We start from the raw sequence: 23,421 nt of genomic DNA, 5'->3' as shown, positions 1-23,421 counted from the left end.
AGAGACAACACTGCTCAGCTGATCTCATTTCGATGTCCAGAGGGAAAATGCACACATAAGGCCACTTTATAGGTTCATTTGCATTGCCAGAGCTCCGAATGACTGTAAGCAAACAGACTGTGAAGAAAAAGAAAGCCACGCCAGCACTGACTGATTATGACGGTAATATGTTAACCAATGGAGAGCAATTTCCAAAGACAATTCTGATGATGCAGTGATTGATTTTACTTCACTGCTAATGTTTGGCAATTGTAGCACTTCTATGAGCAAAGTGTGTGAGATCAATCTAAAAAAAAAGAAATATTTTCATTTCCAGATTTTGATGAAACAATTTCTGTTCATTTGGCATGTTTTCTCTGTTTTAAGTTTATGTCATACGACCTTATTTACCTTTGGAGAAAAAAAATGATCAGGCAAATAGGTAAGAAAGAAATAATTGAACAACTGCTTGAATAAGTCATCTCCAAACACTCATCTCAAAAGCACCTACCCCCATGAGTCTTGCCACGAGTCACAAGATAAACATCGTGTTCTCCTCTTAGCAGTACACACACGCATGCAGCACTTGTTGAGAAATGAATGTTGTCTTGTGATGTCAAGGAAGAGTGCATACAGTGGTATCTCTAAGGTAATTAAACAGAATTAAAGGTCTGTTGTGACTGAGAAGCCTTGGCAGGGATAGACTAATGGTAAAGCTAATTAAAGTGTGTTTTATCCCCTGAATGATAGTCATCTCCTCTGCCCACAGTTTCCAGACAAGTTCAGCTGAGTAGCTTTATGGGTCCAGGAAGACTTTCAGACATGTATTGTTATTCTTACCTTGCCATGTCATTAAAGTTAATTTTCCTCAGGTTTCCCCCGATGTAGAAACACAACCTTTTTATTTATGAACCTTGCGTGGTATTCAGATCCTTTGGTTCTGCTTTTCCTTTTTCAGAAAGCACTGTATTCCTTTTAAATAAAACAACTTTAGCAACAATGTAAACAAATGCAACAAAGACCTTTTTCTGCCAGGTCTGGAATAGAGAGCAAGACGCAAAGTACAAAAGTGGCTCCAAAAAATAAAATATATATATATTTATATTCAAGTCTTTTCTTTCCAGTCTGTATTTATTTCACTGAGTGATTTCACATTGGAGCTTTATAAAATATTGGCCTCGCCATTTACTACTTTCTGATATTTACATTTAAAACCATGCAAATAAACTAATGAAGAAACAATGATAGAGTTATGCTTTTCACAACCAGCTGCTAACATGCAAAGCAAATCAGCAAATTCTATTACTGCATCTCAAAACATTTTACATTTATAAATGATGACTTGACAAAGTTCATTCTTAACATCAGACTGAAGAAGGATTTAGGTGATGATAATAGCACTGTTTGTTGATGCCAACTGACTGGTTTGAAGTTATTGATTTACTGAGATTTTCACGCACTGAGGCTCTAGTTTAAACAAGAATGCCAAAATGAAACAATAACAGATTGGACAAAAATTGCCAGCTCTGCTAAGCCTTATTTTCACTCCCATTATTAATTTGATAGAGTCAATGTTTGGCATTAAAAGACATACAAATCAAAATCAAATCAAATTTTATTTGTATAGCACATTTCAGCAGCAAGGTATTTCAAAGTGCTTTACATCATAAGCACAAAAACACGAAGTCATGCGACATAGAATAAACAATATATTGTTACATATTACATTTCAAATTCAACTCTAAACAGGTGCCTTTTTAGTTGAGATTTAAAGGAAGTAGGGATTTCTGCTGTTTTACAGTTTTCTGGAAGTTTGTTCCAAATTTTTGGTGCATAGATGCTGAAAGCTGCTTCTCCTCTCTTGGTTCTGGTTCTGGGGATGCAGAGCAGACCAGAACCAGAAGACCTGAAAGGTCTGGAAGGTTGATACAACAACAGCAGGTCTTTGATGTATTGTGGTGCTAAACCGTTCAGTGATTTGTAAACTAACAGCAGTAGTTTAAAATATATTCTTTGAGCTACAGGGAGCCAGTGGAGGGACTTTAAAACATAAAAGTATGACACTATTTTTCCTTGTAATAATGATTCAAACGGGTAGTGGTGGGGCAATAGTATCAGTCAGTCAAGGGGAGGAACAGTTTATAAATTAAATCCCAACCTTTCTCTTTAGCTCATTATGGGAGATCCCAAGAGATTTTCTAGTCAGAAAGAATACAACTGGTAGTACACCAGAATGTGTACTACCAGATAACATCAAAACTGAGGAAGCAAAAGGAGATTTGTAACAGAAGCTCAAACCACCTCCCTGCAACATCAAAAATCTTATTTGGATTACTGAACTTAATGGGAAAGCAATAGTCTGAGGAGTGTGCTATACTGTACAACTCCTCACTGGGGGGTCGGAGGTGACACAGGACAGAGGGAAGAAGGAGTAGTTTTTCTACAAATGTGAACTCCATATTTATCAGGCCAAACCATACAGTGCAATACCATATCACTGGTCAATCTATCCACCAAATTGCTATAATTTCCTTTTGTGTTGTATTTATATTCTTTGTTTTGTATTTAATTTGTATTTTTTTGTATTCTTTAGTGTATGCTTACTGTGTGCCACATTTTTGCCTGTGAGCTGCTGGTAACTATAATTTCCTGAGGGAGTCTTCCCAAGGGATCAATAAAGTCAAGTCTAAGTCTAAGTCTAAGTCCAACTCAGGTCTTTCAAACACCCTTTTTTTGTTTGAAAAATACAGAACAGCCGGTCTCCATGCAATAAAGCACCTTCGTGTTCATCTTCAAACTGCTCCTCTGCATAGCAAAGGTCATGACCTGAAGGTGTCAACAGAACCACATCATCTGCAAAAAGCATAGAAGTTCTCAAACCAGAAACCCTTGATATTCTCTCAAGTCTTCAATATCAATAATTTCAGTGAAAGATTTTTGGAAATACAGCGAAACAGAAGAGTTACTGAATACACTAGTCTGCTAAACCATGTCATCAGTGATTTACAAATTAAATAATGCATTATGTTCTACCTTTGAGTAGACATAAAAACTTGTATCTTGGATGTTTTCAAACTTGTTACTTTTATTATTCTCCCTACATTGTATGGGAACTGTGCTGCTCTTTAGCAGCTGACTTTTCTCACCAAAACTGTGGCTCTAATAAAACCTGCAGAAGAGGAGCAAAAAGAACAATTGTGAGGTGTTCACCTGACCTTTCATCTCCCCTGATGGCAATCTAAGAGAATCTGATGGCATGTGTTGAAAACAAACAGACCCCATGCCACATCCTGTTGCTAACAGCATGTTACAAAGCACCAGAACACAGTCCCATAAAGGTGCTTTACCAAGATTTTAAATCTAAAAAAGAGGTCACACGCTTCAGGAATATGCTGCAATGATGATTGCTGCATTTAACTCAGAAAGGTCCAATTTTTTTATAGTAAAGCAGCAAAGTAGATACCAGTTTCATTCACACCAGGTGGAAATCTGTTGTTCATCTAAGTTTCCATAATCATTTAGTTGTATGACAGAGTACTACTGACAAAATTACACAGAATCATTTACCACAAGCTGTTACAACAGAATGATGCTGTGCTAGTTTAATTTCATTGCCTAATTTAAAAAAAAAACACACAACAGAAAAAAAAAAAAAAACACTAATTACTTGAGAACTTCCAGTGGTGGCCATTTAGTGACAAGAAACCTCTCCCCAGTCTTCAATGCTGCTCAGTAAATTTAAACTAAATCAGTAATTTTCAGACCATCATTAACACCACTGATTGGGTATAGTTCAAAATGTGGCACACTTAAATGATCTCTCATTCCTCGGCTGCAGCATTTTTATCTAGAATACTCCAGTTTTTGCTCAGGTAGTGGAAAGTGGTGTTCACCTCATGCAGTTGCAGGACACTCAGTAAATCTTAATAAACTGTTTTATTTGTGCTGCTTATATTTGTTGTCAGAGTTGACAGATGTAACATGTGATTCTGTCAGCGTCAACCAGGGACTTTACCACAGTGACTGACAATGTGAAGTGAAAAATGATCAATTATAATATTGCCAACTCTCACTTCCTTCTCTCTGTCACATATCATACCAATGATAAACGGCTAGATAGTTATAAATAATCCCACATTTTGGGCAGTTTATAGTACAGCACTTCCATTAATTAGAATGACAGACAAGTGAAATCATATATTAAGTCAACACAAAATGAGAAAAAGGTTCTAAGTGCTGCTCAGCTGCATTCTACCCGTTTCCCTGGTATTTCAATAATTGGAAGAACTGTTAAGGGAAACTGTTGTGAGAAACATGTCTAGTTAAAATTGTCTGAGTACATTTTGGAAAGGTTGATTTCTCACCCAACTAAAAACATAAAAGTAGCATAGGTCTTTGGACAACATTCTGTTCTGTTTTATCCATGGTTTGGATGATACCCGTGTCACTATATAGTGTGAACCTGCAACTTATAAGAAATTTAAAATAGATCCATTTGTAAACCACATTAAACACAAACCTGCTCACTGTGATTTAATATTATTACTATTTTACTATCATTAATTGTGACTTTAAACATGCATTCAGTGCAGTTTTCTATAGCTTTTTAGTTAAATGGTCTAACTAGGGTTTAAGGTTCATTAAATTTAGTCACTGTCAGGAGTGATTAATATTAATCATTAATAATACATTTAGTGTACATTTTATTCATCAAATTTTTATTTATTTATTTATTTTTATTATTGAAAATATTACAACACAATAAATGTAATGTAATTTGCAGACTGGGTGTCTTTGAATTGAAAGTAAATTATTTTATTTCCGTTGATTTTCCATTTACCAAATATCGCACACCATGTAATCCATTCCATTATTATAAGCATCTGTTTTTATACAGGAGTGTTGCCTGTGTACCTCTCAGCAATGTGGTTTTTGAAGGAGTTTCATTCCAAGGACAGCCGACCACCTGATAGGCGCATCTCATTCAAAAAGGTTGAGGCTAACGCATACATTACGGGGTCTCCACCTATATTTGCAATGCTCAATAAGACTGATAGCAGTTAATGAACTGGTTGCCAGGATATAAGAAAACAAAAAAAAATATATATATATATATATTTTTTTTAAATAAATTTATATATATATATAATTTTATATATAAATTGCAGGCCGACTTATACCTTTTTGAGAAAAACATAATGTGTGAAATTATTTAGGCTGACAATATGGTGTGTGCTGATAAGAGACACAATTTTACAGTAGTGCTTCTCAGATAACCCATTTCTTCCTCTGCTCTGTGTTGTTGCTGGTCATCTGGAAGTCAGTTAAAGACAGTGATTTATGCCTGGGGCTTCATGCAGCATAGCCTCATTACACACAACCATTTTGAGAATCAGCAGATAATTACAGTATATATCATAGACCACATGGGGCCCAGCAAAATCAGTCCATTTCAATGGCATGTCACTTAGTTCAGAGGCCTCAGGAATGGGAAACTTCGTTCGAACCTCATTTTCTGTTCTTTAATTGAAATTCTTGGTGAAACTTTACATAAATCCTATGAATTAACATCATACATACATATCTGTATATAAGCTTCATGCATGGCCAAGTTTATCTGAAGAGAGTTTGATATTCATTCTTATATATTTGTAAACAATCTTATATTTGAGTCATTTAGCAAATGTGAGCTTTGTGTTTTTTCTGTTCTGTACACATTTTGTTAATGTAAACCAAACAATAACTAAATAACCAATTCTAACAGAACCTTTTTTTCAATTTTCATGAAGGGAACATTAACTCGTGCCCGAACCGAACTGAACCCCGAATATCTGGACCTCCGTCCTCGAGCAGAGCTGAATCCCGAGTATTGGACCCCTTGCACCCCTTTAGTGAGTACTGATGGTCCCATTTTTGGCAAACAATCATTAGCGTTTCACCTAATGCAAATCATTTTATATCATACAATCCAAACTATTTTGAAGATCATCATTACGTCAGTATTCCATGGAGAAAGTAAAAATATATTTATTTTTTTGAGTTTTGTCTCCATTCCAGCTTTGGAACATTATAGAGTAAGAGACATTGCAAAAAAAAATAAAGTCTACTTTTTCCTCCTACAAAGCCTAAAAATGTTTTGCAGCTGACTAACAGTGACATATTGTACTCAAAACATCATTAAATTCAGGGCTAATGTGATGCTAATATTCATGCCATTTTTACTTGAGTAATAAGTATTTGTCTCATTACCTCCGTGCTTGGAAAACACAGTGCTTGATAGTCATCGGGGGTTTAGAGAAGGTTTGTGTGTGTCGCTTTGCACTGGTGAATCTTAATGATGTCGGTTTTTCTCTGCTACAGTGTATCAACAAGGGCTGAGAGGGGGGTTGGACTCTAACCATAATCTGCATCCGTTACTCACCGCAATGCCAAGTTTTTTTTGCGTGTCGCAGGGATAATTTGTGTGAATTCCTTCTATGTCATTGTGTTTTACAGATAATGTTAGGTGCATGCAATTCTTTCTGTTACACCACAGGTGTGAAGAGTTTCACTAGTTTTGATCTTTTAATATTGGCACATTAAGCAATCACTTATAGCCTAAAACTGCAGAGAGTATCAATATATTTCCTGCCGAACTGTAACTGTAGACGCCATTTAATTTTAAGTTCTGTAAGCATCTCACAAGGATGAAATACTAAAAAGCAGGTCACATTTGCAAAACGAGTTTGAATAAAGCACTGTGATCATTGTAATTTTCCATGCCAAAACATTCTGAAACAACAAATAACGACTTGTTTAATTTACTCATTTAGAATTAAATGAAATGAGCAAAGCATAAATTACCATTATGGGATATTTTCTGATTAGCTATCTATTTCTTAGTTTACACATGAGTACATTTGCAGGATTGTTAGGTCAGTTAGAAGGTGGATACAATAGAAATGTCCTTTGTAGTTCCACCTTGAAGAACTTCAGGTGAACCAGCCTCAAGTTACTAGTAAATGAAAACATGCATGTTCAATTTAAGAAAACAATCCAAGAATTATTAGCTATAGAGTTAAGGAAAATTTACAAGATAGGAGAAAAAATACTGCAGTTGGACTGTTCCAGATCAACAGTGCTTAATGATTGTACTGTACCTTTTTTTTTCAAACGTAAGTTTACTTTCTTTACTTTACGCTTTGACGACATTCAAGATTAGTTTCCAAAATACTCACTGAGAGTTACCTTGATGCAGGAAATAAAATAGTGTCTGACAATTCACTTTTCTATCACTGGAGAAAAATGTTAAAGAATTAACACAGTTTAAACTTTTTGTACTTTATAAAAACACTGGAAACTTTTATATCTGCCTTTCCTAAATATACAGCTGAGAAAACATTTGCATATATTTATTTTTCATGAACCAGTAATGTTCACAAACACTGAACCCTCAGTTTTCTTTCCATTAAATATTTAATGCTTGTTGTGTCCCCCTGGGTCCACTATCAGCAAACAGGGAAAAGCTAACGAGGCAATGGTGTAAACACAAAGCAGTTCCATCTCACCCACATTCCCTTGATGCCACCGGGCACACCACTGTGTCATGCAGTGATTTTACTGTACTAGCTAGCATCAGCACAGTCAACAGGTCAAAATTTCCTTAGCTGCTGTAAACACTTCTAAGACTTTGATAGTTTTGTCAGTCACTGAGGGCAGAAAATGTAGCGTAAAAAAGGACTGGCATTTTTTTTCACATGAATTGTTTGCTACTTATCCTTGTACACATGACAGTAAACACGCAAAGCCTTCACATTTTAGTTGGTATCTTCTCCCAGCCATGTAATTTTATATCTATTTTATCTAAATTAGAATAACTTTTTCTTGATATAAAAACAGAAGAACTAAAAGAACCCATAATGTTCATACAATTAGTGCAGCTAATTGTAGTGCAGGTATCATTGAAAAAGGAATGCTTTCACGAGTAAAAGTCCAGTGTTAACAAAAATCCTTGTCACTAGAAACAAATTACAGCACCTTCTATTATTATTTCAATAATCCTGGTAAATCTTTCTTTCACCTCCATTACAACATAGTTTTTTTTATTTTTATTTTTATTAATCTGGGATGTTTTTTCTCACATTTGGAACTGGTTCAAGAACCTGTAATAAGATAAATAGGACAGTGCATGCTTTGTGTCTCCCTGAAGCTTACAGCAACATTATGCGGACGTTCTCCTGATTTAGTGAACAGAATTTCTCACAAAATTCCTTTCAGCTGAATTCAGCAAAATATCCAGCTGGCTTTGTTATAGCACGGTAGTGTGTGCTTATTGGGCCTCACTGGACCAAAAAGCCTCACAGCCAAACATACGCATGCATTCTCAGATAAATGCATGTCCTCTCACACAGGCCGTTTTCTTTTAGCCCATGAGGGAATGATGACTCTCATTATCGCCTCAAAGCAAGATGGCCACGCTGCCCCTACTCAGCAGCCTATTAAGTTACCAGACAGCTTTATTGTATTGGTGTTCGATAATTTTCTTTCCTCTGTCATTCCGAGTGCATCAGGGAGTTGTTGCGTGGGGATGAGTGGTTGGGAGAGGGGCAGGAGCTAACGTGAAAAGGCACAGCTGGCAGAAATTATCCCATCCTATATGTGGTGAGTCCTTGGGCTGATTGTTGAGCAGTCCTTGGCCACAGAGAGACACCTTCCTTCATTAATAGTTTATTCCAAATTACATGGAGAAGAATAGGTTGGTTGTGTTTATTGTGAACACCAGTCATGACGCACAAGAAACTAACTGCATACAAACCGTAGTTCTGCAAGTAAAAGACAATAAACTGGAAAAGTCACCTCTTGGACTGTATATGTCCCATTGATTTATTGGATGTTTTTCAGTTTGTGGTCCTCATACTGGTAGGGATCAATACACTTATTGCCATTTACTCCAAAAGCATGATGAGTAGATAACTGGAAATTTAATTATTATTGTAAAATGAATACAAAAGAACAGACTTGCAGGTGAGGATAACAAAAGCTATTAACAAATGAACAAGAATCGAGAAGAAAAGTCTCATGTCTTCAAGGTTTATGGCATTGATTTATTTATTTATTTGCAATTTATATTGTTGCCAAGCTGCTGTCTGAATAGTTTAATCTTGTTTATGCCAGGGGTAATCTTTAAATATCTGTCATACCACTGAATACAACTGTTTTTGGGATTTTAGAAGTGTATGACAAAAGCACCTTTGGGTAAATAGGTTTTCACTATCAACTTTCTGTATTTCTGATAATGTAGCCAAAAAACAGCAATAAAACAGATAGTTAACTCAGCCATCCTTGATGTTGTAACATGTTTCATATTTTATTCTTGTGATCCCAATACAAATTCACTGCACAAAATAGGTACTTAATGTAACACGACTCACTGTTTCACAAAACAACATAACATATTGTTTTAGGTTAACTCGCGCAATTGCTTTAGCAATGGTAACAGTTAACACTGTGGTCCTCATACACAGTTAACTGAGCAGTGAAATGATCAGTAAGCAGGTGTTAACTGTTAATTTATGCAGAAATGTGCATATTCTCTGAAAGCTTCCGGAGTTCTGAAAATGCGTAATTCTTTTTGCTGTTTGTATGAAATATACTTAAAAAACCTGAACGTTTTAACAGACAACAAGCTAGTTTTTAGAATAGTTACTTGAACTACAAATAATCTTTGGTTTATAGTCTGAAAACAGAGGTTGAAAACAAACTAACTCTGGACACAGTTTACAAGGTTTATATAATGTCAAAATGTATTCGTTTGAAATGTACTTATTGACCATACTGGAAAATCACATTAGCAAACTGCTATACATGCTTGCTGCTTTTAATGCTCAGAATCTTTAGACTTTTGAAATACACTCAAGTGCTAAATCCTGTTTGGCCATGAACTGATATTAGAGAGAAGCATTTGGGAGCTTTGGAAATGGAATATCCAATAATGCTGCAGTAACACCACTTTGGAAGATGCAATTTATAAAAGCACAGCAGTGAATGGGCTGTATCTCTGTGTAGCATATGTATCCAGAAAGATTTCATACAGACAAAGTTGACACCCCTTCCACTGATACACGTTTTTTGAAACACTTGAGAATGTAACTTTATATTTGTATTTTCATCATTATAATGAAACGAAGACTTAACTGTTTTTATTTATCAAATATGAGACATACTTTTAATTAAGAGCACACTTGTTTATCATTATTTTTAACAGCCTGATGAAATTCTAGGCTGTTAATTTTCTTAGAAATATTTAATTTCTAAGAAATTAAATATTGTGTCTTATTGACGACAAGCTAAAAATCATCAAAATTGACAAATATGGATGCTTTAAAAATTGGACTTTTGAAATTATTCTATATGAGTTTTGTTGCTTACATAATTGAGTTGTGATGCAATAATATCATTTATTAAATAGATCTAGGAAATGTTTGAGAAAAACATCAATACAATGGCATCAGACAGGAATACTTTTTTCTGGAAGTTTCTATTTGGAGGAAAGTGGATTCTTAACAGTTGTTTTTTTTATTTGCTTTCTTGGTGTTTTCCCAGGATATATGGGTTTTGGACACATGTGCTTTATTAATGTTTGTCAGCCACATTATTAAAATCAACAGTTTACATAAGCAGTATTGATAGTCTTGCTTGCAGTTTCTTTGCTTAAAAGCCCTAAATATTCATGTTGATGTTACTTTAATAGGACGGCCCACCTTAAGATTGTCGCAGATGAAATACTAGCCTGCCATGGTAACTACATCTCCTTCAGAAAGATAAGCTCTACATAAAAAAAGACAAAAAAAAATCTTTGGAACAACTCTGTGGGCACAATAGAGCCCAAGGAATCTCGAAAATCTCCAGATCACTATAAGATTGCCTTGTATCATTGTCTTTTGTTGATTTCAAACCTCAGTGTCTAAAAACTCTACATGTTCTTCAAATAGTGGATTGCTGCACAAAAAGCAGCTGACTTTTTTTTTTTTTTGCGATTCATGTCGAATAAAATCTACTTTCTTCACTTCAATAGTATTGGTACAGAACTATTATTTGCAACAACAAAGAGTTTTTTTTCCATCACAGGTTTTGAAGATGCTGCATAGCTGCAGTCGCTGTTGACAAAGAAACTTTAGGCTAAGATTAAACTGTAATCCTCAGAGAGGTGCAGTGTCATTGTAAGCTTCTGAGACTATATCTCAATCAGGAACAGCAAGGAAATGTGCTGTGGACTGCAGAGTGGACAAAATGATAAAACAAAAAAACAAACAAAAAAAAAATCAGGTATCAGACAAGAGAATGGGGACAATGTTGCTTCATCTGAAACTGAATCTGCTCTAAATATTTCTCCTATATTATGCTTTACTAAGTCTCTTCGCAACCTAAGCATTGATACCCAATTTATAATTACAGACACTTGGGTCACAATATGCTACATCAGTTTTCAATGTTTTTTTTTTCTAGGTAAATTAGGCAGAAAAATAAACACATGTTCTCCTCTTTATTTGTTCTTCACTTGTTTAATCCTGCATGATACTTGATTTCCACACACGTTCTAAGCAATCAATGAAATTTCAACTACTTGATGAAACTCATGGAGAGGTCAAGCATAATGGAAAAAGCCTTGATTAAACTGTAGTGGCTTTGAATGACACACTACTCCCTGTTCGTACCATTTGACTTTCCATGAAGGTCAGATTGGCCATTAGCTAGATCAGCCTAACACTGCTTGCCCCACCTCTCCACTCCAATTCTTCTCATCTCCCCCTCTTCTCACTTCTCCACCCCTCTCCGTGGTCTAGAGAGAGATGCGATGGGGCTAAATTTATCTTCACAGCAACTAAAGCTAAGATGTTAAAAGAGAACCCCTGCCAGCTTGGCAACTGGCTGCTGATTGTGATCAACTTCACCTTTGCAAGGTGTCTGTCAGAATAGCACGGACCCGTTTCTCCTCTACCCTTCCCTCTATCCTCGTTCTTTTTTATCCCAAGCATGATCCTCCCATCCCGTGCTTTATTAACAACAGAGCTGGTGGTTTGTGAAAACTGGTCACTCCTCTAGGCGTTGAAAGGCAAGGACACTCTATTATCCTACTTAGATGGATGGGTTGAAATAATGGCTGCAAGTGGTAGAGCCTGCCAAATCCTCCAGTCTTATAACTCCTTTGTCTCTGACAAGGAGGAACATTAGTAAGAAGGCCAGTCACTTGGATACAAATTTACCACTATGAATAGGGGGAGGAGGGAGAGGTAGTCGGAAAAGTGCATATTCTTTGAAAGCTTCAGGAGTCCTGAAACTGCATAATTCTTTTTTTGCTGTCTGTATAAAAAAAATGCTTGAAAACCTGAATTTCTATCAGCAGCTATTGCAGAGATCCCACATCCCTCCTGACATTGTATTTTTTCTGAGAAAGACGGAATATCTTTTATTGTATAAAGAAAGTTAACATGATGCCTTATTAATATGGTGTACAGTCTTTCAGCCAGATTGCAGGGTGACATGTCAATTACTCCCCTAATTATCAGTGACCTATAGCTCAGCACACTTCCAGATTTTAATTTATTTCACAAATATGAAGCCTTTGTGCAACTATTTCCAGTCATGAATCCTAAATTGCATGACTGAAATCCCATTTTTCCTTCTTTGTTTATTGGAGACATTGGGGAAACAAACTGGAACAGCTTGCTTAACATTGTTTGCAGAATGATTTGCTAAGTAGGTGGTGGAGGTATTGAAAGCCAAAACTCTATTAATTGTTCTTTTATTTAATTACCCAGTAGTAATATTGGAAAATAATTCTCCCTGTTATCCTGAATGCACAGTTGATAGCCAGGAGGTTGTTCTCATTCGCTCTACAGTGTGTGGGTTCTCTTTACAGCAGACAGCAGTTGATTTGTGTCTTGGAATCATCATGCTCGAAAAGTAACCTGAATACATAAAGTGAACTTTTAGTCACCCCCCTTGTCCATTTCTTAATAAATGTCAATCAGTATGAAAATGTAGAATTCTAATTTTCCTCTATTGACTGTAATAGTCAAAATTTTCCAGTTGTACCTTTTCTCTATTACTGTATCTGAACAATTTCACAATTCATCTAAATAATTTGCAGATATTGAGATGAATTCTGAATCATTTAACCCATATAATCAGTTTAGTGTGAGGATTTTATGTAAGACCAGAACCTTTTGAATGACTGCGATGTCTTTCTTAGAAAATATTTGTTCAGCTATATAACAGGGAGAGGTGGAAAGTATCCACTAAAGAATCTTCCTACACATTTTACAATGGATTCTATAACATGCCTGAGTACAACTTTTGTATTCCTGAATCAGTCTTTTCACTGAGTGCAAGATTTTATTTTATTTTTTTAGAAAAAGTCCATCTGTTATTTCTACATAGAGCTGTGAAGTTTCTCTGCCTCAAGGACTTATTTTTTACTCTACATGCTCATTTTGTATGGTTTTTTGATTGAATTAATAGCTACTTGGTGCAGTTCCTCTGTGACTGTTTTGTTGTGTTATTAAAATGATAAGCCATTTGCTATTCCAGGCATTCTCAGAAATACAACATTTTAGCTTTGGGCATGACCTGTACCTTTAGATTAATAATCCTAGAAGTAAACACCCAAATTACAGCTGCATGCTCATCAGAGGATGTTTAAAAGGCATAGTCCAAACATTGAACACTGTGAATAAGATCAAGTGCACATGGTTTGGACTTAATGTCAAACCTTTGTTGCACTTTTGCACATCTGCCTTTCCGGTGGAGTAAGACAAAATGCCAGAGGGCAAAACATAATCTAGTGTTTAACAGTAGTTTGCAGAATCTGAACCCCAAATAAGTCAACCTGTCACATGTGTTTCACCATAATGAAAGATTCTGCCACATGTGGTTGAAGAATCTCTCAAATTTCTGTGCCATAGCACCAGAGCATTAATTTATATGTTGCAATGGGGTCCCATTATATTTTACTTGTTTCTGTTTACAAATGTGTACAAACCTACTTTTTGATTAATTCAGTTAATCAAAAATTATTCAGTTGTGGCACTAACTGACCATTGACATTTTATTCTCAAATGGTACGTCGATTCTTAAATATATGACGTCATACCAAACGTAACATGGGGGAGGTCACAGCCTTGACCCCCCCACACCTCCACACACACACAATATTTAGAACAGAGCATCAAAAGCAACACACACACTGCGCTGACACTGACAGGACTTGATGTTTCCCAGAATGCCACTTCATTTCTTTATGTTTTGACCCCATATAATGTATTTTTCGAAACTTCAGCAGACAAGGCAAAATAGGAGATGGTGCAATAATATCTCAAAGCATGTATTGTGGGCAAATTACGTTACATGCTTTGGGGCAAAAATATATTAAAAATATATTATTTTTTTTGGCAAAAATAATACATTTTGCCCCAATCTTAATAATTGGACATTTAAAATTATGAACAAGAAAAGGACAATAGACCTCAACCCCTTTGTTTTCAATTTTAAAATATTATCTTATTTTCTAAACTCATTTAATTATTGTTTTAGCAATAAGTGGCTGATCCTGACACATATAACCACATGGGCTTTTGTCAGGGTAGGTTTGATTTTACTAATTGGTACCAAAGCTGTTAACTGGAGCTGTGAAAATGAGAAATGGTAAATTGGTACATACCCTCTTGGGAAATGTACACGTTGACCTTATTTTCCACCTTTGCACAGTTTTTTCCCCTTTAATCATCTAGTTGCAAAACGAAACCAGTTTGTCATCACACCAAAGTGCCCATTTCACAGGATATGTGCGTAACATGTTACACACAATAAGGTGTTGTGTGCTTCTTACACAATTTATAGTGGGGATGATTTTCCCTTTGTCTCTCTTCTTCTGTTTACCAAAAACGCAAAACGAATGCAGAAGTGATAAATGAGTTTTGTTGTTTTTTTTAAAGAGAAAGTTTGCTTCAATTGCAGTCACATTAAAATGTGATAATATGAAACCTTCCTAGGGGGTTGTTCTAAATTTGTGAGAGCTTTCTCTTGTTTAGAATGCAGTTGCACTTTGAAGGCAGTGGGGTGCTTCTAAACCATGGCCATTTTGAATTTAAAATGTACTTCTGCTGTTTTTAGGCACTTCTTTTTGGAGATACAATGACTGAAGGAAAAGGCTATCAATTAGGTGCAACAAAGAACTGTATTAATATGGATTTGTGATCCCACTACTATTTAGTGAAGTCAGAGTCAGTAGCAAACCTGACCAAACTAAGTGATTTTGGTGACTTTTTAGTTTACAGTTATTAATAGCTTGTAAATGTTTATCTGCTGCAGTAGTTGTGATAGTGGTGTAAGTGAAGCTCTATTTGCTATGAGGAAGTCAATGTGTCTTGCACTATGTTATATGTCTCATTTGATTTTTTATTCCTAATATTCTTCAAAGATAAAACAGTTTTAGGAGAAATATCTCACATATATTGCCACACTACAGGAAACTCCTCTCAAATGTTTTAAATCCTTACAGCGGCTGTGATCACATTATCTCTTTCAGTCATGTTGTCTCCTCTCAGTACCCAGTCACTCTCTAAAATGCTCAAAATATTTTCTATTGCTAACCACTTTACCAGCTTTACACTCCTTGTCACTTTACAACAGCCACACACTGTGCACCCTGGGAAATACAGTGTGTAAAAATTATCATGGGAAATCCTCATCAAAAACAAATAGAGCAAGCAAAAAAAAGCTAAAAGCAAAGAGCGAGACAAAAAAAAATGCATCAGCTACGAAAAATAACTGAAATCCAAATCGGTGAAACATCCCTGTTCTTACTGCTTCAGCAACTCTTATTATTCTTCAGTGTTTAAGTTGCTCAAAAACTGACAATTCAGCTGCACAGATTTATTTATTTATTTTGTACTGTGGCTACCCAGACATGCACACAAGCACTGTCAATTTTGGATTTAAGAGTTTGGCATTTGATTTGGATTAAGATTTTTTTTGTTTGTTTTGTTTTGTTTTGTTTAGCTTTTGATAACTTGCTTGGTTTTGGTTGTTCCTTCACTCAATTTCTATTATACATTTTTTTTCCCATCACTTCTCTATGAAAGAATCTCAAAAGGAAACTCCTGCACTAACATAAATAAAGTTGCTCATTCTTCATAACATTGAAGCCAGAAGGTGATGTCCTGGAATTTATCAATACATTTGTCTGTTTTCTTAGAAATTATATTTGTTAGTAAGTCTCTATCCATCTTTGGGATATACTGACTTTGGATACAGAGGCCACAATGCATAGACTAAAACTCTCCTTGCTATAAGTTTGTAATGTCCCTTACAAAACATAAAATAGCCATTGCTGAAAACGGAAATTAATTAAAACAAGACCAACAGTGAACCATAAATGCCAAAGTCTTGTTTAACAGGTTAGAAAAAAGCTGGTGCGAGGCTACTATTCATGTAGATTACTTAGTACTGACCCAAACACTTCACTCATCATTTTCTTTTGTTGTGGACTAAATCTTTTGTTTTGAAGATTAAAACAAAAGATTTTATAACTTTTTATTTTTTACTAAATCTCTTAGACTGTTCAATTGTTCCTGTTGGCGCTCGCAGACCAATATTTTAACTGATTCTTAAAATGCTTTATGGATAAATGGGCTAAACAAACAACGGATCAAGAAATTAAATAGTCATGTCATGTTCACATTTCAGAGACTTTATTATTCAAAAATCTGTAAAATACATGTATCTATGGAAGTCAAGCAAACTAAGGGGTTGATAAAAAATAGTTGTCTAGGTCAACCAAAACTAATGACCTACCACATACAAGCAATAAATGAATAATTACACAAGAAGCTTAAGAGATAAAGGTTTTTATAGTACAAAATTTTTCCATGGCATTTTTTATTTATTTATTTGTTTTTACTGGTTGTACCGATGTTAGGTATATTGGTATTATATTTTAAAATTTAGATCTATCATTTTTAGCAAGTGTCCAGATCAACCTTTCAACTACAAAATATTGCAAAAGTTAAAATTGAAATAATATGACCTGATGCAGAGCTTCAAAGACTGTACAAATGAACAAATACAAATTATGCAAAAAACTCTCATCAAGTTTATTTCTCCTGACAACTCAAATACAAATTACATTTTAACTACAAACATTCAATAACTTGTGCAAATTATGAGCAAGGTCAGGTTCACTTTCTTGATCTTCACCGTTTTGACATGTGGGGTGACTTGGCGACTGACAAGAAGAAACTTGTCCTTTTGAGCCACAGCTGAGTCAATCTATTAACACTGAAAGTAAGAGTAGATTCGACACATACCCAAATGACCTGGTCCAACATGGGAAGTTAATTGCTTCTGCTACAAATTGCTCCCAGACAGCAGGTTTACCAACAACCTGCAAATTCTGACAGTGGAATTAAAAAACTCTGTTTGCATTAAGTGCAAAACTTGACATTTTAAAAAAAAGCCTTCCTTTGCTACTTCATGATGCTCATTGTTTTATTGCTTGTGTTCCAATTGTTTATGTTTTTATGTTACAAAATTTTTCAGGAGCTGCTCTTTTGTGTATGTTTTTGTTTGTTTGCTTTTATTTTAGGTTGAGTGTTCTTTGAATACCTCTGAGAAGCACTTGTGTTTGAATGTTACTCATAACTGACTTCATTTGAGTAATTAATCAACTATAACCCTTTATCTATGGTGGAGGTCTTAGTGATCATAGCTGATTTTCTTTTTGTAAAGCTCTTTGGTAAACAACTCTTTGGTGCTCTAAAAAAACCCTCCCTGACTTCAATATTTATTCAGGGTCGTTTCCCATCTAAAAACTCATATTCATATTTGCTTTCACACACACACACAAACAAGCTCAACACGGTTAGTGATCCTTGGTTGATGAGGGGCTCCTGAGAACTGCCAAACAAAATCAGCACACAGACTGAACAGAGTTCACTTATGAATATTAAATGAAAAGAGTAAAGAATTAAGCTTAGGTGCAGGGGTTAAATTAATAAATAAGTGGTCTCATATATATTTATAAATATTGAAATAAAAGTCGAATCTCCTGTGGTCAGCCTCTGCAGGCTGAGTGGTCTTTGAAGGCATCATTAGCTGGTTTTATCAGCACATTGACCCTAAAACTAGTACCTGAGGGGCCCGACTGTAGTAGTGCAGACATGAGTGTATGAGTCTTGGATGGATGAAATAGGACTTTGAAGTGAATTTTCTATTCGTAGGATTATACATTTGGGATTTTGAACCATGCCTACGTTTGGTCCTTGAGGCTATGTGCTTGTGTGGGTGGAAAGACTTACTGTTCACAGTATTATTAATGTATTTATGTATTGTACAATTCAGTTAACATTTAGTTATTGAGTAGAAAAATATGGCAGATGGCTCATTTGAATTAATTCAAATGAGATGGATTTTTGTTTTCAAAGAAAATAAAATAGGGAAGACACTTTCACTTTTGCATTGGAAATTGATTTCCAGAGTTTGATCCTCTCCAGACTTGTATTCATATTATTGACATAGTCCTTAAAAAAATACATCAAATATTTGAGCTGGTGTGCTAGCAAGGGAGATTGTAGGGATGAGGTGTGCAGATATTATGATCCCCAGAGGGAGCATACAAATACAATTGTTTATTTTATCTTTTCTTGATTGTGCAGTAAATTGGAAGTATAAATACCAAACAATAAAGATGATAATCTCAACACAGATGAAAATCTCACAAAATAATTTCTGCTTCATATGGATTTCCCTAATCCTGGTGTATGTTGTCATGACCTAGTTTGGTATTGAAATTTGGTGAATACCTCTTACTTGATAATCCCTGAACATAATATAGGCACCCTCTCTGCTTTAGTGACCTATTTTAGGGGGAAATTGTTTTGTTTTGAAACAGTCCTCTAAGCCATACCATCAGGGCTCTGAAGTAAAGGAGATCTTTAGCAATTTTATTTTATATTTTTTATCTTAAAACAAACAGTTTCATAAAAAGAAAGTTTTCTCTCAACTAATATAAAGAGAAAACCGTTTACTGGAACGATTACTTTAAGAATAGTGGCCACACTGATTGCTGCAGTCACAATACCTCATTTTTTCCTAATAGTTTTTATGGCACTATGGTCTTTATATATTTGCATTTTGTCTCTGTGTACTGAAGCTGTGTGGATGGGTTATTGTTTCCAATACATAAATAGCTTTTTTTAATACTGTCTTTGAAGTCGTGTTTTTTGAGTGTTTGTTTCAAGTGTCATTCTCCAGGGAGGTTGTTGAACTTTAAAAAATGCAATTTTCCTTTTACCACCCTTGAATAGTCAGACTGTGCCAGTTCTAACCTTGAGCAGTCAGAATAGATAAATCCTTGCAGAATGTATTCTGATTAGATTATCTGCTTTATCTAAACATGAGCATGGAACAACAGGAATTGCTGCTTGCAAGGCAGAGTAAATGCAATAATAGCAGGATGCTAAGGCTTGCTGGGAGACAGCGTTAATACTTGGGGCAAACAATATTAATGGAGCTTGGATGTAACAGCAAACAATAACCCAATTTATTACACCAAAGCTATCTTCCCTGCATGGGTCCTCTAAAAGCCATTGTCACCATGGCAACCATTGTAGAAATGCTAAAGCTGTTTTAGGTACTCAGGAACTTTGTACTTAAAAGTGAGGTCATAAATTTAAAGGTTGTAGCCTATGTGTTGACCCATTACCATTAGGGTAAAATTTGCTCCAATGGATATAATCGATCAAAGTCTACATGTTCACTTTACTTTAGGGAACACTAATGATCAGTCAAGAAAATGCAAATGAAAAGGATAGCATCAGGTTGTTGTTTATCAATTTAAGTGACAGTTACTGAGACAACTCCAATTTAACTATTGTTTGAAATATTTCTATCTGTTTTTTTGTTTGCATCTTTAATAAGATTGAATAGCCCACATGGTCTATTTTTGTGGGTTCATTGACTCATCATCTTTTCTGTTTTTGCAAATGTCCCAAATATTTTGTTCACCTCTCTTTCAAAATCTACTGTGTGCAAATTTTGCATATAGTATTCCTTCTACAAGTTGTCATAAATAAAAAAAAACGGGTGAGTTTGAACAAGAAAAGAATAATGTGGGTGTGTTTGAATCTTTTTTTTGTGTTCATAATCTGTCTCCTTTACGTTTTTCAGGCCCACAGAAACAATCCAAGCTTTCTACCTTCAATTAGAATGGTGTGGCATGTGAATTGACACTTCCTGCTATTTTTTTACATTCAATTATGAGAAGTTCATTTAAGTAAGACTTTGGATGTTGTACGTGACAAGTATTAAAGCTGCAAATCCATATCTCTGGTTGTAATTTATAGTTATCATTTTGATAGATTGTTATTTTTGGCAGATCTAATTTCCTTCACTTATCAATTATAAGTTTGAATACAACAACATGAATCTAATGCAGCATTAAAATATATCAATATGTGCAGCTTTAAAACATGTATAAATAAATGCACATTGTGAATAAAGGAGCGCTGTGGTCTACAAAAGCAATACATTTAATAATTACACAAAGTTTTTAACAAGAGGTTAATCATTTATGATGTAAGTAATCAAAATATGTTCCAACAATGTAATTCAAAGCCCTAATTAGAAATTATAATCCCATATTTATATTTGCATTCTATCAACCTTTCTTGAAAGGGGAAAAACAGCGCGGATGGAACATCAATCTGAGAAACAATACGGAAAACAATAGGATTTATACATGTGATTATATTAGTCATGCAGGTTTTTAATCTAAAAAAAAACACTTTGTTCCTTGGCAACTTTTTTGAAAAGGGCTGACACATAAATCAACAAGCATCTGATTTTTAGAAAATAAGCATCCTTTTGCCTTTATTTACACTAATAGGTGAATATCTGGTCTTTCTGGAAGCTCATCTTTCTACTTTGGAGCTGCCATTATTAGGACTGAACAGCAACCTATTGTGCCCTTTTATTCATATAGATGTAGTCTTGACTGTCTCAGTAACTGAACTGTGACCTCAGAGCTTATTCTTCAACCCAAAAGGTAAGATTGAGCAGAACAACCCCTGCTGATTATTTGAGTACCTCTGAACTGAGTGGAACTTTCCACAGAATGTATTGCTGCGATGCCCACTCTAATGACTTCAGCTAAAGCTATTGACTGATGTCAGTGCAGCTTCATAGTTGATCCTCCACAAAAGCCTGTATCAAGAAAAATACATCAGCAAAGGGAGCAAGTTTTGCGCTCATGCTGTTTTTAGCATTAAGGTCATGACGTTCTTTGGTGGTTCAGATAATAACTCCAGCCTTGCAGTGAGGCCATCAAATAGCAGCTATTTGATGACTATTTTATTCAAATGCACTTTGTACAGTTATTAAACTTACATTGTTTTGTACCCATTTATTCAGTAAATGAACAGACTGTCAAGGCAAAAGAAACCAAACCTGGATATGTTTTAGTAACTTTGTAAAAAAGCATCAATAATAATTAGAAATAAGTCGCAATTTAGCAATATTTTATAAACTACACTTTGAAGTCAATGCAGAGGACAGCTGAGTGTTGATTAGGCCGTGGAAAGTGTTTTGAAGGAAATGAGACAGTTCATATGGTGCAACTGCAAAAACTTTAGAAACACAGGTTGAAGTAAAAAAACATGGAACGCAAAAACAATTCTCAGAAGTGAACAAAAGATTATCGGTCTATCTAGACCCATTTATGCTTGCAATCATACACTCACCAGTTGGTAAAACATTATAGCTTTTTGGCCTTCAGAGCAGTTTTAATTCTTTGTGAGATCAAAGGTTTTAGAAACATTTCTCTAAGATTTTAGTCAACGTTGACATAGTAGCATCATGTAGTTGCTGCAGATTTCCCAGTAGCACTTCAGTGATTACATCTCAAAAATGGTATTTTGTATTTACTGGGACTGCTGTGCAATATGCCTGGGTGCTCCGACAAGAGTTTTTAAAGAGATAGTCCCGATTTTAAGGCAATAATTTACAAAGTAAATTTCTTCATATTTGAAATAAATAGCATCTTTATTACAATTGCAGATAACATAGTCACTTGACTGTGCTGTAAAATGGCACCATGTGCCTAGAAAATACATAATATTAAATATCTTTAACTATTTTGTAGTTGACAGTGCGACATAGTTTGTGTCACCTGATCATGATGATATTTCTTTTCAGCACATATTTATTTGTCCTATTCAGTTCAAACTTAGTTGCATGGTTGGCTACGTATTTAATTAATTTCCTGTCTGCTTTTGTCAGCAGTTAAAAAAAGCAACAACAAAAAAACATTTACGATAAAATATTGTTAAATTATATTTAATTGATGTCTAAAGACTTTTGTAGTGAACAGTTTATTTTGATTGGAAATAAACATGAAAAAGATAAAACAATTTGTAACATAGTTCATAAAAGTCCATCACGCTCAGAGTTGAGTCCGAGCGCCCTAAAGGTGGAAACAAATATCAACCATTCATTTAAATTTATCGTCATGCTGAAAGGCAGTTTATTTCTACAATCAGATCTGGAGGCTGCAGACAGGGTTCAAAACTCTTCAAATGTGATTCGTATGATTTTGTTAAAAATTAAAAGCGCCTGATGACACTAAATAACAGATTTTGAGCAGGCTTATTTTGAAGGCATGGTCAAAATCATCACAATTAATCAGCTTATACTATTGCAGTGGTTTTCACAGAACCCAGATGTGTAGTTTCCTTTGGCAGCATGGCAGCAAATGGTTATGCTACCTTCACATTACAACTGTATGTTAAAGGCATATCTCATACAAATGATCTTTTGAGATATGTTGATTTTAGACATCTGTCCTCCATCACTGTGATTTCTTTGTCAACAAAACCTAAAGCAAGACAAACCAACTCTATGATTTTTAAAGAACATTTTGAGATTCAGATTTGCACTGCAAGACCATAGAAAGCATAAAATATACTGTTTTTCTGTTTAAAGACAGCTGGAACTTGATCATAAAACATTTATCCACCCGTTCATTCATATTCTATGCCCACTTAATCCTGGCAGAGTGGGGGGTGGTGTCTGTCATAAAATATAGGCTCTAATAATTTATATCCAGAGTTTGTTCATTTATATCATAAGGATGGTGCCAGAAAATTAGAAGTTTCTGTTGGGATTAATGTACATTCTTTTAGGTTGACCCAACTTGTCTCTAAATAAAGCACCAATTCTTCAAGAGAATCCTAAATCTTTGTGTGCCTAGGGTTAAACTCGCATCAGGTCAAGTGAATTTAGTCTTGCAGCTTGAATGTCATACATTCATAGCAGTCTTTTGTGACTCTTAATGAACTGTAAAAGTGAAGCATAAAAGACTGCTTGAAGGCATCTAAAATTAAATGGATATCAGGCATTCATCTGGCA

General features: G+C 35.1%; 1 protein-coding gene across 4 annotated transcripts in view; it reads left to right on the top strand.

Moving 5' to 3' along the window:
- The window catches only part of LOC129369460 (protocadherin-9), a 184,834-nt gene that overhangs the window by 49,739 nt on the left and 111,674 nt on the right, over nt 1-23,421 (top strand). For 2 of the 4 annotated variants that reach the window (XM_055044862.1, XM_055044864.1), the window contains one exon: nt 5,769-5,870. The exons of the other annotated variants lie outside the window; for them this stretch is intronic. In XM_055044862.1, coding sequence (XP_054900837.1) covers nt 5,769-5,870 — 102 coding nt within the window. The remainder of the gene's footprint in view (nt 1-5,768; nt 5,871-23,421) is intronic. 4 annotated transcript variants of the gene reach the window in all.

Source organism: Poeciliopsis prolifica, unplaced genomic scaffold (assembly GCF_027474105.1).
Source record: "Poeciliopsis prolifica strain line A6 unplaced genomic scaffold, Auburn_PproV2 SCAFFOLD021, whole genome shotgun sequence".
NCBI classification, from domain to species: domain Eukaryota; kingdom Metazoa; phylum Chordata; class Actinopteri; order Cyprinodontiformes; family Poeciliidae; genus Poeciliopsis; species Poeciliopsis prolifica.
Note: the sequence above shows the minus strand (reverse complement) of the source record. Positions and strands in the feature narration are given on the sequence as shown.